At 41.1% G+C, this 16,712-nt stretch overlaps 1 protein-coding gene across 2 annotated transcripts in view; it reads left to right on the plus strand.

Moving 5' to 3' along the window:
- Positions 1 to 7,578: 7,578 nt before the first annotated feature.
- Positions 7,579 to 16,712, plus strand: part of fndc5b (fibronectin type III domain containing 5b) — a 42,253-nt gene continuing 33,119 nt past the window's right edge. For both annotated transcript variants that reach the window (XM_005745453.1, XM_005745454.1), the window contains exons 1-2: positions 7,579 to 8,054; positions 11,655 to 11,773. In XM_005745453.1, the coding sequence (XP_005745510.1) occupies positions 7,979 to 8,054; positions 11,655 to 11,773 (195 nt within the window). In that variant the 5' untranslated portion in view covers positions 7,579 to 7,978. The remainder of the gene's footprint in view (positions 8,055 to 11,654; positions 11,774 to 16,712) is intronic.

Genomic DNA, 16,712 nt, shown 5'->3' on the forward strand with positions numbered 1-16,712 from the left:
ATCCGATATTACGTATCGGTATCGGTCCGATACTGACGTAAATTACTGGATCGGATATCGGAGAGAAATTTTAAAAAAAAAAGTAATCCGATCCATTAAATATAAAAAAAAGCACCTCACAAAACTTGCGACACGGCTGGTAACTGTCCAGGGGCGGATCTAGCAAAGTTTAGCCAGGGGGGCCGATAGGGCATGAACAGGGAAGAGGGGGCACAAAGATATACTTTTCTTTCTTATTCTCATTTAAAATGTCTGGCTTTTAATCAATAATTATCTGAATCTTACACCCAAAGTCCATTACTGTATATAATAACTGTTAAGTCTAATATACCCTAGTAAGCTATATTACTTTTTCCTTTGGGAAGATACCATCTGTACAGTCTGCAGTTCTGTTGAAGGAAGATGTTGAATCTATTTAATTATTTTTCAAAAATAATTTCTTTCTGTGCATTTTTTTCCACACTGCATCAAATTAAAGTTGATTACGTCGATTAAGCATCATGAGGTGGAGGTTTGGGGGTGGTTCCCTATTTTTTATTTTTTTTTGCTGGGAGTTTGCAACCCTATTAGTTAGGTTGCTTAAGATTTCTGCTAAGTACTCTTTAAAATACCAGAATAGGAAGGATTGAGTAGGTTTACGTTTATTAGATTGATCAGTATTGCTGAACTATGAAATATTTTGGGTGCAGTGTATTTTTTACATACAGGTATAACAGAATAGCTTTAGTGTTGTTGTTTATTTAAACTTGAGTATGAACTTATACAAAATTCAGCAAGATATTAAAAAACAGTTTTATTGATTAAAAAACATTATATCGGATTCATATTGGTATCGGCACATATCCAAATTTATGATATCGGTATCGGACATAAAAAAGTGGTATCGTGCCATCTCTAGTACAAACCACCCAGGAGAGTGAAATTCTAGTAATTTATTAGTCCATTACTTAAGCTGCATCCATAAACTGTACACACTGATCCCTTCGACTGTTGTTATTTAAGCTGGTTAGTGTTAGCTGGTAACTTTGCCCTTTACCCTCTCATCCAGGTATGATCATTTCTGACTCCATTAAAACCACACATGGCTCACCTGGAGTCAGATTGTAGATTCCCGAAACAAGCAGCAGCATGGAGGCTTGTCCATCTTTTATATACAGTCTAGAACCAGCCACCTCACTATGCTCAACATTAACTTAGCTGTTGTGTTAAAGTGGGAAAAACTTATTATGCATACTGCCCCAGAATGCAAAGAAATCCAGAGCTTTGCAGGTCGGTAAGGGCTTTAGTGGCAAAGCCATTTGGCTTGAATAAATCTTTGATGGGGGATTAGAGGGTTGAAGATGCTGATATGAGAGTAGCTATATTTGCTAAAGAGGAATTCCAGGTTGGAGAGGGCTCCTGAGGGATTCTCCCAGCAAAATGAGTTTAATTCCATAATAATTTCATTTGCCAGAGCATATCCCATTAGAGCCTGAATGAGGAAGGATGATTTAATAATAGACATTAACATTAGTGGTATTATATCCCTGGATACATAGCTAACTGTTCTACAGTTTAATACCAAACAATCAACTATAGTGTGATGTGAGGGTTCAGGGGCTAATTAGATCAGTCTACTGGGCCTAATCTCAGATTAACTGGAAGGCCAAGTTTAGCATTTTTTGAATATAGGGATCGGCAGACATGCAACATTTCAGTCCAGCTCCATTATAGTTACAGTTAAACCTTTGAGTTTGGAAGCCCTGCACGAGTTGAAAGTGACTTTAACATGTCGACACAACGTGATCATGCTATCGCACACATGCATGAAATGTGACAGCACCCGAGCCAGCGGCTTCCTGTTAGGTAACACAGGGGCTTCCACCCTCAGCGCTGGGCATCTGTCCTTGCAGGAAGAGAGACATAAAGGGATGCTAAGAAAAGATGCTTACGTCAGGAGCAACCGTGGACTTCTCTTTCTCTCTTTCTTGCTCTCATATGCTTTCTAACTCATCGCCCTCTCTCCCCAGCTTTCCTCGGTTTCTCCTTCTAAGGAGGACAGCCTCTTTAGCTGATGCCAGCACTTCAATCGGAGCCACTTAAGAAAATAAGCTGTTGCCATCTTTGTGCTGCTGGTTGGTGCTACGGTCACATGCTGTAACACTCTCGGGAGGCAGGTGCAGAATTCCTCATAGGAACAGTTTCCTGTCCAAGAATGAACTAAAATGCAGGTTGTTTACCACAAAACAACTGAAGAATTTTATGTGCTCATTATATTTGGTGCATCTCATAATGTCAAGATAAAGCTATATTCACTGAAGTGTAAGCGGCTGACTGAAATTATGATATAATTTATAACTTAGACTAAGATTGTGGCTCAAGAGTTGGGAGTTCGCCTTGTAATCAGAAGGTTGCCGGTTCGAGCCCCGGCTCGGACAGTCTCGGTCAATGTGTCCTTGGGCAAGACACTTCACCCGTTGCCTACTGGTGGTGGTCAGAGGGCCCGGTGGCACCAGTGTCCGGCAACCTCGCCTCTGTCAGTGCGCCCCAGGGTGGCTGTGGCTACAATGTAGAGTGGGAGTGACCGTGTCCCAGTACTGAAAACCACAGTATTAATGAAAGTATTGCCCAAAGGTAATGTTTCCACCTCTCTGCTAGACTGTGAGAATGGCTTTCTTTGGTTCATACTCAGCATTTTCCAAAATACAGGGGGGTTGAGTTGATGCCAAAGACTTTTACTTTAGTTTCATCTGACCACAGCACTTCTCAGAATCATTTAAATGTTCTCGGTCAACCCTAAGATTGGCCTGTACATGCGCTTTGCAGGTTCCGGAAGATTCCATTATAGCACAGGTACGATCTGATATTGTTGTGTTGGAGTTGTTTCTGGATCAACGGCGGTAATGTTGATCCAAGTTCAACATTTCAAGGAACTAATCACATTGTAGTGATGTCATAGTTCAGCATCTTGGAAACACCATCACACCAAACCATAACCCTAACCCCAGAACTCTAACCCTAACCGTAACCACGATCATATCTTAACCCCAACCCTAATTTTGACCCTAACGGCTCCTTTTTTGGATTTTCTTCCTGAGTGGACATCGGCAAGTATTTTTCTCTAAGTCGCAAAGCTATGACATCGTAACAATGCGACTGGTCAGATGAAATGTTGATCCAGGAACAACACCAAAACGAGAATATCAGATAGAGCACAGCGTATTGTGTTACCAGGGGTGTTCTTGGTAACAGTGGATCCAACTGCCACATGGATACACAGCCGATCTGTAGCTCCCTCAGATGCCTCCCTGGGTAATTTCACAGAAAATCCATTTCTAGCTTTTTTTTGGCTGAAGTATTATTATGATTGTCTCTCTATATTAAAATTAAACTGCCATAAAAATTAGAGACTGTTCATTTCTTTGTATGTGAACAAATTTACAAATTCAGCAGGGGATCAAATTATTATTTGCCCATGTGTATTTGAGAGTTTTTACGAAAGGATGCAGAGGATGAATACATGCATAGACTTATTCAAAACGGTTTCATAACATACAGCATGTAAATACCATACAAACACTCTATACATAACAGGGAGAAGTTTACCGCATAAAAACAGAATTCAGAAATATTACAAGGAAAAAATTGAAATAATGAACCTTTTCAATTTCAGTTCAATTCAATTTTATTTATATAGCGCCAGATCACAGCAACAGTCCCCTCAATGCTTGGTAGACCCTACAATAATACATACAAAGAAAAAAACCTCAAAATCATATGACCCCCTATGAGCAAGCACTTTGGTGACAGCGGGAAGGAAAAACTTCCTTTTAACAGGAAGAAACCTCCAGCAGAACCAGGCTCAGGGAGGGGCGGGGTCATCTGCTGTGACCAGTTGGGGAGAGAGAAGAAAGACAGGATAATATTACAAAGAAGAACACATTTTGTTGCCTTTGGTTCAGGTCAGATCATGTTGGGGAGTGCACTTATCCCCTACTGGGATTGCATAAAATTTACACATGCACCCCACTGTCAGTAGCATCCTCGGGCAAAACAATAACCTACTTATGTGACGTGGTGGAAAGCAGGCTGCATCAGTCCTACATATGACCAACTTCCAAACTTTCCATTTACGGAGAATAGTTAGTTAACAAAAGCTGTATTACCAGGAATTTATTATTGATGGGTTTTTTTGGCAATCCAGAGAGAGTGTAAAAGGCAGTGTACACTTTCAGAGCAACTAAATTCACTTGCAAACACAAAATATGTTTCCGTGTCCCTGCTGTGCTGCCTGCTCGCTCACCTGCAGGGAAGACAGGAGTAAGGTGAATTGCTTTAGTCTCATGAGCCTTAAAATTGAATTGCATCACCAAGGAGAAAAGGGCCAAATATTCAAGAATGAGAAGAGATGTGATGATGTCAGCAGCTCTGAGGCAAGCACTTTTCCCCTTTTTTTTCAGGATAGCAGCATGCATGGATGATGTGCATGTGTTTGTGTGTCATTGTAGAGATGCCTCTATGCTGAGTTGAACAGCCGGATGGGTTCAGGTTGTCATTAAGGGAAAGTTGAGTAAAGCAATGGGCTGAAACTCATTTTTATTATCTCCATATCACACTCTTGACACTTTTCCTTCTGCTTTTTTCCTCTTCCTGACCTCTCCCACCATTATTCCCTCTGCTGGACTTAAATCTTCCTCGCTCACCGTCTGCCTTCACTTTTGTGTTGTTCGAATTTCTTTCAAGTCATTATTTTCCGTCCAATTTCCACCACAATTTCTCACCTCATTTCACTTGAGATCCTTTTTCGTCTTCATTTGCATGGCTCAACCATAAATATTCCTCTGTCCTAAACACATACACACACGCACACACACACACACACACTACCATACACTGTAATTAAACTCCCCCAGGGGCAGTTTGGGGGTTAGCAGTGAGAAGAGACGAGGAGAAAGTGAGCGATAATGCCACTTCAAAGCGGCTGCAGACTGGCTCATTCCCCTCAAGCTTCAGATGGATTAAGGCCACTTCTGGCCTTTTTTGTACCCCATCAGCTCCACTTGAGTTCAACACAGAGCACCCTCTTTGACAAATGTATCCCGGTACACTCCAAACTCAACAGGCAACGGAAAACAACTCCTCAAGAACAAAAAGTAGGCACAATGAGCCGTACTTTGAGTGCTACACACTAATTGCAAATGTGGGAATAATTTAATGATTTGTTATTTTACTGTGAGGTTGACGTGATTCAGTCCAGATTCAACAAACATTTTTTTATAGCTTATCTAGCAAGCTAAGTAGTGAGATAAAGCTAATTCTCGCTAAGCTAAAATTGATTGTATATCCACACAGCTATCTAAGATCATCAAAACACTCTTTAACACTCACTGGACAACTGTTTTTCTCATGTTGTCCAACAAATCGATCATATTAAAGCTTTGTTCCTGCTGCCTGTGTCTGTAAAGTGAAGCCAGCAGTTTTATATAAATCACTGGCAGCTGCAGAAGCGCCTTAAATCTGCATTCTTTCTAATGAACAGTAGGGGGCGACGTCTTTGTTTTAAAAAAAGATAAGCTCCAATCAAGTACCAGATCCTACATAGGACAAACAGTTGATAAGATTTGCCTACTAATTAGGCAATATGCTTGGTTTATTGACAACTACATGTGAAGCCATATTCTTTGATAACTGCATGCAGAGACTGCTGAGATTACAAGTTTATTCCAGTTTGCAAAGACGTTTGTATTGTTCATGTTCAGCTCAACGACTCTACACAGGGGGGTCATAATAACTGTGTACTGACAGTAAATGTAATACTATGACTGCAGTGTTGATCTTTACCATCTCCCTCTGATCTCTGGTAAATGATGAAGTATTCCTCTTATTTTAAACCTGACATTAAATCTGCATATGATTTCTTATCATTTCTCCAAACACATTAACCTCTAAAAAGAAGTTTTCCAAAAATAAATCTGTCAGCATCATGCTTCATGAAAACAACTGGCGTGACCACCAGTAAGGTAAAGATTCAAGGGTGGGGTTTTTTTTGTCTCTTCTTTTTTTATTTTGCAAGCTGAAACCAGAGGTCACTGGAGGAGACTGTGCTCGTCTGAACCTAAGTTGAGTGATAAAACTGTCAGCGGCACAGCAAAGAGATATGAATGTTGTCATCTTAAATTGTTCTTATAACCTTGAAAGACACTGAAGAGCAAAGAGAAGAAAGGAGAGGAGCAGGGCGTCACATCGGCATCTTCTCCCTGAAGCAAAAGAGACGTTAAAGGGGCGTCTGTTGAGAATGTTAATCATGTATTGATCTGTGTAATCTGTGTCCCTGAGTACCTATACATGAGCACAACGGACAGCATTTTGCCACACTCCAGGAGAAACACTGGCCCAATTTTATTCTTAATAAGGTGCCCAAGCTTTGCAGGACCCTTGTGTCCCCTTTATTGACCTACTACTGCATGTTATTCTCTTTAAGAGACCATATAGGATACACAATTAGTAAGATTTTATGTGCCTGCCAGAGCCCTTTCATTTGATTGAGTGGGTATGGGATCAATAGGTCCTTCGATTGCACATAAGAGCCCTTTTACTGACAAATCGCACTCACAATTGATTTCCTGTTTATAGATTCATTCCTATTATTAATTTCTACACATATACAGTTCATGTTTTATTAAACGTTGCATGGGATCACTTTTTCCTTCCTTTAGCTTCTGGAATCCCATTCCAGCTTATGTAATGTTAGGAATCATTAAATGTCTTTAGAAATGTTTTACCTTTGTGTTGCATCATTTGTAAATGATGTACAGACGATTCTAAATTAACGGTTGTGTCGCAAGGTCTAAGAGAGGCTGAAGCTATGGCATTTAAATGCATTTATTGCACTATCATAGACATCAGTGTTTCTCTTACATCCACAGGAAAGTGAAAGTTTTTAGTGCAGTTTTACTATTGGAAGATCACTGGCACCAGAATTCGGTAAGGCTGTTGGTGCACAAAAGATGATGGGGGGGGGGGGCAAACTAACAATCCTAAACAGCAACAGTGACATCATCACATCACAAATGCATTTTTTTATTTAGATATTGTAACTGTCCATACATTCTCACCCAGCTACTCTTCGGTTAGGGTCAGGCATGAAAAACTACTTATTTGACTTGGGAAATCATAATGTAAGGCATAATATGCATTATGTGTTAAAAACTTAGCTTAAAGTGGTGTTAAGGCAGCAAGGTGACATGGTGGATAGCACTGTTGCCTCACAGCAAGAAGGTCCAGGGTTCAGATCCACTTGGATCCAGTCTCTGTGTGGCCTTTCCAGCGTCCTCTCAGATCCAGATGTATTGATATTGCAATAACACATGTGCACAGATAGAACAGTGAACGTCTGTGCTTTATAAATGATTGATTGGTTAAAGCGTTTCAGACTGCTTCATTAAAAATAGCTGACAACAGGCACGGATATGTTACTTTTTGTCTAAAATGATGATTTCTCTTTGGAGGATTGGTTTGTTTTTCGCAAGTAACTTATAAGCGAGGACTGATGCAAGTGTGTGCGTGTGTTTGTGAGGGAGAGAGAGAGAGTCATAAGCCGTGGCTGCACGTTGCACTCTGCAGCACTTGCGCACTTCTTCCACCTCTCCGCATACTGAAATCCTCTCTGCGCCGACTTTCCATCACAGCCAGCCTGGAAGTCTGCCGGTGGTCGAAGGGCCGTCGTTGTGAGGTGTCCACCGAGACAACTGAGAACGGCATCGTGCACCACCACCACCCCGTCCCTTTCCCCACCCTCCCCTTAACCCTCCTCCTCTCCTCTGGCCGTTGTTGCGCTTCTGCTGCTGCAGAGTCCAAGTTCAGGTGAGCCCGGTCTCCGGTACAACAAGTACCTCCTCTCTCCGGTACCCTAACCGGGGGATGCTCGCCTCCTCCCGTTAAACGCCATGCTATAAATGGGCCGCACAGGATGTGAAGCCTCACCAGAAGAAGCAGGAGGATGGCTAAACCAGGCTTGTCTGCGGCGGTGCTGCTGCTCCTGCTGGGCTTCCTCTCAGCGTCCTCCGTTAATGCCGGTGAGTTTTACCACAGGTTGATGAGCGATCGTTGCGAGTAAATGTGAGTTGATGCACCGGGCCGATTAAACACATGTCGTTGTGCTTTTATTTTAGTATTATTTGGCAGCAGCTGACTGATGTCATGCATTTGGTGTGCATTTCATCCCTTTTTGGGAAGCCACCTGACGTGACACACTGCATGTGCGTGCATCAGCTATAGGTGGACACAGTGAGCTTTAGTGATGCCAAAAAAATGGCTGACACAAGTTGGTCTCACACTGCATCAGAGTGACAGTTTAATCCCAGTTTGTATAAATGTTTCTAGAAAAGTGTCATTCAAAAAAAACCCAGTCTTTGTGGCACCATGTGATTGGCTCAGTAAGTTCTCAGATGACTGTTAAATTCAAGTAAAGACTAAACGAGCATTAGAGCTTTACATTTTAGTTGACTAACTGACCAATCAGTGGTCATTTTCTCAGATGTGAGTATTTGCCACTTTCTCTTGTGTCAGACAAAACAAGATATTAGTGAGCATCATTTTGGCTCCTGGAATATTTCAGTTGGCATTTTTTCACCATTTTCTGAAAATTCTTCATTGTTTGGGGAGATAATCTCTAGTAGCTGCTTTAAAAATGTGCAGGTTCATCCATCCAGTGTCCTGAAGGGATGTGAAATGTGATTGAGTTACTTCCATGTAAAGCCTCTACGTACAGCAGGTCCAATCCTCCTATATGTTCATGCGTGTGTGGGGTTGGGGGCTGGGGGACTATCTCATCTATCTTGTACGATATCGCATGTTTCTAACCTGCGGCAACATATGTTCATCTCATGCGTAAGATCTTGGTTACACTGCATCCTGATGATAAGCTGATAGATGACAGTCGCGTGAAAAGCCCAAATCTTGGCAATAAGCTCATGTGGGATTTATCTCGGCCTCTAGAGATTTGATATTTTGGCTTCCCGAGGCTGGGAATGGATGTAGTTTTAAGAGGGAATTTTTGTTAATCTGCAGCAAACGCTTTAAGAATGGACGGGAATCCCTCTCTGCCATTGCATTGTTTCTGTGTCTGTGTGAGAACAGGAAGATAAACAGCGAGAAAACGGCCAGTCAAACAGGGAGTCATAGCGATGGATCATGCCCGTACAGTACTTGGGAACACATCACACATTTACTCTGCATCAGCAAACACACACATACACACACATTCACATGCAGCCTTTGGGAGCCACTCAACTGAGTTTGTCGCCTACCAAAAATGAATTTCACCAACATGATGTAACACACTGTACTGTGATGATTGTGTTATCAGCAAGCAGAAAGGGAGGGAAGAAAATAAAGTACATTCTTGTTTTTCCTGTAACAACACTTTTTAACTCCAAGAACAAGTCTCAAGATTGTGTGCTCAATATTTGCAGCGGTTTAATGCAACAGTGTCACATGACTGACGGCGTTTCTCCTGGTAACAATATTTTCAAAGAAAAAGCTTGAAAGGAGCTTGTCCAGTCAGAGCTAAAAAATGGTGCAAATAAAATCAAAAATTGTTTTTCCTGTGCAATTGTGCAACAATGGGCTGACTTCAGCGGGAGGACAGATGGTAGAGCGGCCAGGAGTTATAATAATAATAATGGATTGGATTTATACAGCGCTTTTCAAGGCACCCAAAGCGCTTTACAATGCCACTATTCATTCACTCTCACATTCACACACTGGTGGAGGGAGCTACAGTTGTAGCCACAGCTGCCCTGGGGCAGACTGACAGAAGCGAGGCTGCCATCGGCCCCTCTGGCCAACACCAGTAGGCAAGTAGGGTAAAGTGTCTTGCGCAAGGACACAATGACCAGGACAGAGAGGCCAGGGATCAAACCGACGACCTTCCAGTTACAGATGCGATTCCCAACCCCTGAGCCACGGTCGCTCAGGGGTTGGGAATGACCATTAATTTCCTTTTTTAATGGCACGAAATGACAAAAACAGATAGTGAAGTACAAACTGTGCACAGGCCAGAAACAGCTATCCACTGCTGCTGACCATAGACTGTATATAAAAGACAGACATAGCAATGGCGGCATCACCCATTGATTCCTTGCTCTCTGTTTTTTAAAGTCTTCTGGCTGCCATCGTGTTAGTTTTATTAGAGCCAGAAGTGAAGATATATGAACAAACACTGGTGTTCAGTTCACCGGTTCACCTTTTGAAATGTGTTTGGCTGCAGCAGTAAGACACAGGTTTCACTCAAGTGGTCTCCAGTTCTGGTTTTCACCTCATCTTTTCCACGTTTTACTACCACTCAGCAAGCAGTTGATGAATATTTGCAGACAAATCCTTCATGCAAGTTACAGACAGCCACCACAGTCTGCAAGCAACCAAAGCGATTACAAGGATTTTTTTTGTAAACCCATGGCATGAAGCTCCTGGTGCACAGCTTTTATGCTGATGTTAATATCAGAGGTTTGTAGCTCTGCAATTACAGAGTCAGCAGAGTGTTGGGTCGAGTTGCTGTGGTTCTTAAATATATATGTGCAATAATACTGTGTGCAGTTTATTGTTGAGTATCTTGAACTGGAAGAAATTTCAAAAACGGACTTGTTGGTATCATCCTATTACAGCGAGCTCTTTAGAATAACTTGTGCTAAAGAGGTAGACTGCATGAATGGGTGCTTGACCTTATTCAGCTATGGCCATGGGACTGAAAACACCTGAATTCAGAGATAAAGAGGTGTGGCCAAATATTGGGTATATGCAAATTAGTGCCAACTACCAGACTAATAAGAAGCACAAAATTCTTGAATGGTTTTTACTCCTCATAAACATCCACTAAAATGTCTCCAAAAGACTCAGCAGAAACACAGTGGACAGTTCAGTGACTCCAGTTATAGTTTGCAGGTGTCATTTAATCTATCAAAGATTTTGATTAACTGGAATTTCCGCGTATTCAACAGAATATTTATGTGACAAAATAGATAAATGTCCCTCTCAGTGACAGTTTCATGTGTGTGTGCACATGGGCGTTATCATCCTTGTGTGTACGATGTCAAGGTCTGATTCTGATGTTGCTTTACAAGTCAGGCTCATGGGAAATACAACTCTGTCTGTAATCGTAGAAGACCATGAGTTGGTCTTAACTCTCACATAACCATACACACTTTACTCTCTGCTACCTTCGCAGCTAAGAAATGAAAAATGTTAAGAAAGACTGTAATTTAGTCCGTCAAAGTTAATTTTCTGATTGATAAATGCATCGTGTTTTTGTTTTTTGTTTTTCCTCAAGAGTCATGGTTTAATGAGATATGTGGAGGAGAAAGAATAGAGGAAAAGTTAAAGATGCGAAAGTGTGCGTGAAAGAAGAACAGAGAGAGAATGGAAAAAGTGTTTTTTCAAGGGAAACACCAGGAGACATGTATGTGCTTTATTAGGGCCGGTATTAATGAAAGGAGAGAGATTAATTTGTAGGAGGTGAAGAGAAGATCTTAAGGAAGGAGAGAGCGAGAGCACAGCGAGAGAGAGAGTGAGAGGGGGGACGATTTGTTCAAGTTGTAGCGTTTATAGTTATAAAGTGTAAAGAATATTTATGGCCTGTCTCTTTTTATTTCTTTCCTCTGGCCGTGCATGTGCGTCAGACACCCTGCTGTCAGCACCGCTCAATGTGACCATCAGAGAACTCGAGGTTAACTCTGCTGTGGTTACGTGGGAAATCTTGGAGGGAGACCCTGTCATCGGATTTGCCATCACCCAACAGGTACCGCTACATGTGTTGTAAAGCCCAGCAGGACTGATATAAATATCAATATTTGGTGATTTAGAGATGCGATTTACCGGCCGATATATTATTTTTTAACTTTCAGCATGATAAGTAGTTTTCGCTAACGTTTGTTATGTGTAGTTTCTTATAAGCCACTGATAAGGTAATATGACGATGCAGTTTAAAAATAATCTCATTTCATTGTCACAAGCCATGGATTGCGCATTTACATTCTGCCCAGCTATGCTCGCATCAGCTGGTTTGTGTTTGCGTGACAGAGTTACAGAGTGCCCTCTGGTGGACAAACTATGCAACACATATATATTTGCAAATGCCTAATAACGCCCTACATATTGCCGATGCTGATATATTGTTATATAGTATATACAGGGAGTGCAGAATTATTAGGCAAATGAGTATTTTGTCCACATCATCCTCTTCATGCATGTTGTCTTACTCCAAGCTGTATAGGCTCGAAAGCCTACTACCAATTAAGCATATTAGGTGATGTGCATCTCTGTAATGAGAAGGGGTGTGGTCTAATGACATCAACACCCTATATCAGGTGTGCATAATTATTAGGCAACTTCCTTTCCTTTGGCAAAATGGGTCAAAAGAAGGACTTGACAGGCTCAGAAAACTCAAAAATAGTGAGATATCTTGCAGAGGGATGCAGCAGTCTCAAAATTGCAAAGCTTCTGAAGCGTGATCATCGAACAATCAAGCGTTTCATTCAAAATAGTCAACAGGGTCGCAAGAAGCGTGTGGAAAAACCAAGGCGCAAAATAACTGCCCATGAACTGAGAAAAGTCAAGTGTGCAGCTGCCAAGATGCCACTTGCCACCAGTTTGGCCATATTTCAGAGCTGCAACATCACTGGAGTGCCCAAAGCATAAGGTGTGCAATACTCAGAGACATGGCCAAGGTAAGAAAGGCTGAAAGACGACCACCACTGAACAAGACACACAAGCTGAAACGTCAAGACTGGGCCAAGAAATATCTCAAGACTGGTTTTTCTAAGGTTTTATGGACTGATGAAATGAGAGTGAGTCTTGATGGGCCAGATGGATGGGCCCGTGGCTGGATGGTAAAGGGCAGAGAGCTCCAGTCCGACTCAGACGCCAGCAAGGTGGAGGTGGAGTACTGGTTTGGGCTGGTATCATCAAAGATGAGCTTGTGGGGCCTTTTCGGGTTGAGGATGGAGTCAAGCTCAACTCCCAGTCCTACTGCCAGTTTCTGGAAGACACCTTCTTCAAGCAGTGGTACAGGAAGAAGTCTGCATCCTTCAAGAAAAACATGATTTTCATGCAGGACAATGCTCCATCACACGCGTCCAAGTACTCCACAGCGTGGCTGGCAAGAAAGGGTATAAAAGAAGAAAAACTAATGACATGGCCACCTTGTTCACCTGATCTGAACCCCATTGAGAACCTGTGGTCCATCATCAAATGTGAGATTTACAAGGAGGGAAAACAGTACACCTCTCTGAACAGTGTCTGGGAGGCTGTGGTTACTGCTGCATGCAATGTTGATGGTGAACAGATCAAAACACTGACAGAATCCATGGATGGTAGGCTTTTGAGTGTCCTTGCAAAGAAAGGTGGCTATATTGGTCGCTGATTTGTTTTTGTTTTGTTTTTGAATGTCAGAAATGTATATTTGTGAATGTGGAGATGTTATATTGGTTTCACTGGTAAAAATAAATAATTGAAATGGGTATATATTTGTTATTTGTTAAGTTGCCTAATAATTATGCACAGTAATAGTCACCTGCACACACAGATATCCCCCTAAAATAGCTAAAACTAAAAACAAACTAAAAACTACTTCCAAAAACATTCAGCTTTGATATTAATGAGTTTTTTGGGTTCATTGCGAACATGGTTGTTGTTCAATAATAAAATTATTCCTCAAAAATACAACTTGCCTAATAATTCTGCACTCCCTGTATGTTGTTCAGGCTCTAATGTGTTGTGTGAGTATGTTATGTGTGGAGAGCGAGTCAAAAATGATGACTTAATCAAACGGAGTACGACTTTTATATAGTGTAGCCCCATTCCTAGAATATCAGTACTCCTGGAATTCTGAGTACTGATTTGGTACTAATACTTTGACTTTGGGTATCTGCTAAATATGCCAGTGATGCACTTGGATCCTGCAGCAGGCCAATGATCTGAAACACACCAGCAACCTCGGAGTCCTCTACCTTTAAATCTGGTTTAAGTCTGACGTCATTAGCCGTGTACAGGTCCAAACTCCTATTCAGGTCCCAAAGTCAAATGAACACTGCGGCATCACTGAAAGTTAAAAACTGTCTAAATTTTTTTATCTTTAATAAAATGATCAGTGTGGCTGCTTTACCAGGTGCAACAATTAAGCTTAACATCCAGACATCCATGAAAACAGAATTTATGAAATTTAGCAGTTAGAAGTTAGCAGGGAGCTAGCTCGCTAGTTTCCACCTAAAAATAATGCATCACGCTCTGACTGAAGGAGTTCTGAAGAAATTAAAACGTACAGCTCTGCTATCGCTTCCGACTTAAATGAAGACAGAAAACTAAACAGTAGTGACGTTTGTAGGGTTACATGAAGTTGTGCTACGTGGTGGCTAGCTGCACAGCTGTGGTTAGCATAATATAAACACATTAGCACAGTGAAGCTGGAGGATGAACGCTAACTTTTTTCCACTCGATAAAAGTTAATGTGAGGGTTCCCGAGGGTTAGGGACAAATGCAATCGCATGGCAGGATGCTGTAAAAGGACCAAACTTCAGTCAGGAGAACAACTGAGATCATCCATCCACAATACGAGGTTAGTCATTAATATACTGCTGGATTGGCTGGGCTCTAGTTACATTGTAAGGTTTTAAAATGAATAGTGGTAGATCGAGAGAGGCCGACAGTGATCACTGACTTTTTTTAGGGGCTTGGTCAGATTGAATAGAACAAAATACAAAAGCATTAAAACATGTTAAAAACACAACAGCCTTAATAAACGCAGAGTAGTTTGGACCCGGAAGCAGGATTCATACGTCACTTAAAGACCAGGTAGCTTAAGAAAAACAAAATGAATACCTTGGAGTGTCAACGTCTTGACCTGAATCCGATTGAGAGGCTGTGACATGACCCTAAAAAGGCAGTTCATGCTAGAAAACCCTCCACTGTGGCTGCATTACAACAATTCTGCAAAGATGAATGAGCCAAAATTCCTCCACAGATGTAAAAGACTCAATGCCAGTTGTCACAAACGCTTGTTTGCAGTTGTTGCTGCTAAGGGTGGCCCAACCAGCTATTAGGTTAAATACAAAATAATGTCAAAAAAGTTCATTTTTCATGCAGCTGATGCCATGGGGACAGTTAAGTCACCACCTGGTTCCACCTGCCCACATAGTTTTCTCTTTTTTGTCACTGTCACTGCATCCATGCTGCAGATTTCAGTAAAGTTGAGTCTGTGGCGCTTCAGCTCTACTCAAGGGAAGCGAGAAAAAGCAGAGTAACTTTTTAAAAAAAATTTAAATGCAATGTGTCAAACAGTTCAACAAACTAACAAACCATTTCTGTGGTAGGTAACAACTGCTCAGCAGGTGACATTTGATGAACTGGAAATGTAAATTTTAATCACACATCAGATCTCTACATGTGATGCTTATTAGGTTATTTCATATTGTGAAATGGCTTTGACAACACATTAAATGATCATTTAAATGTTATTCAGAGGTCATATATCACTGCTACTTTAACCTCCTAGGACCTGGCGTCCACATATGTGGACATCACATTTTAGGGTTGTCTAGACCAAAATAATACATTTTTCTCTACAAGGGCCTGATATCCACTTACGAGGACATTATACTGCCACTGTTCTATCAAAATATAAAGCGAATGTCCTCATATGTGGATCTCATTTTTCTCAGAAACGAAAATCAGGTTAAAAAAAAATCACGTAATTCTTTGTTTTTACATACCATCAGGTCCCAATCAGCCCAAATAGCAAAGAGAAATTAAAAATGCATGCCGTGGAAGAGTTCGGGTCTTAGGAGGTTAAGTCCAGGATAGCTGCAGAGATGTAAGAGAGTGAGAGAGAATAAAGATGGTGGTAAAAAAATAACCCCCACAAGGAAAAAGCTTTAAAAACCTTATTTGTGGGCAAAGTCTGCAAAACCTTAAATTATTTTTGACAGTTCTAGACATAGGATAGTCTAGACATGCAGTTTTTGACCACAAATGGAGTTCATTCAGCTAACGCTTGAAAATAACAGGACTTAATTTTAAAAGGAGTCATCAGTCTTCTGCTTTATGTTGTAGAACTGAACCCATAAAGAGCAGCATACCTCAGAACAAGCAGCCAGCTAACCACAGCCTGTTCACCAAACAAATCTACTAGAGATCACAGTCCAGTGATTATGTCACTTATTACTAAGCGAGTCATATCCCCACTTTTACTGTTACACCAGAACTTAGGGTTGCACCACCTGCCAAATCACATTTTAACCCCTGTTTGTCACCAATGTCCAATTATTGGATATTCGGATCCCTACTTTAGATATCAATATCAAATAAATACCCATGAATCTGTTTAAAATTATTTTTTAAAAGTATTTGTATTACGACGGGAAAAGTTGCCAGAAGATCATCACATTTGAGGTTTTCTTCACAGTTAAAAAGGTCCAGGGATAGTTGTCTGTACATCTATTGGCTAATGGCTAATTCCATATATAGTGTGAAATATGGCACCTTCAAACCACAGGTTTAACATAAATAAACACCAAAAAAAAAGCATGTGAAATCCAAAGTCAGAAAATCATAGCTTAAAAAAAATATCAGAAACTTGTATTTGGCCGTATTGCCAAATACAAATCCAACCTTCCCAAATGCACATGTAGATACAACATACAGTGGGGCAAAAAAGTATTTAGTCAGCCACCAATTGTGCAAGT

The sequence above is a fragment of the Pundamilia nyererei genome, unplaced genomic scaffold (assembly GCF_000239375.1).
Source record: "Pundamilia nyererei isolate P.nyererei 1_Seehausen unplaced genomic scaffold, PunNye1.0 scaffold00159, whole genome shotgun sequence".
Taxonomy (NCBI): Eukaryota; Metazoa; Chordata; class Actinopteri; order Cichliformes; family Cichlidae; genus Pundamilia; species Pundamilia nyererei.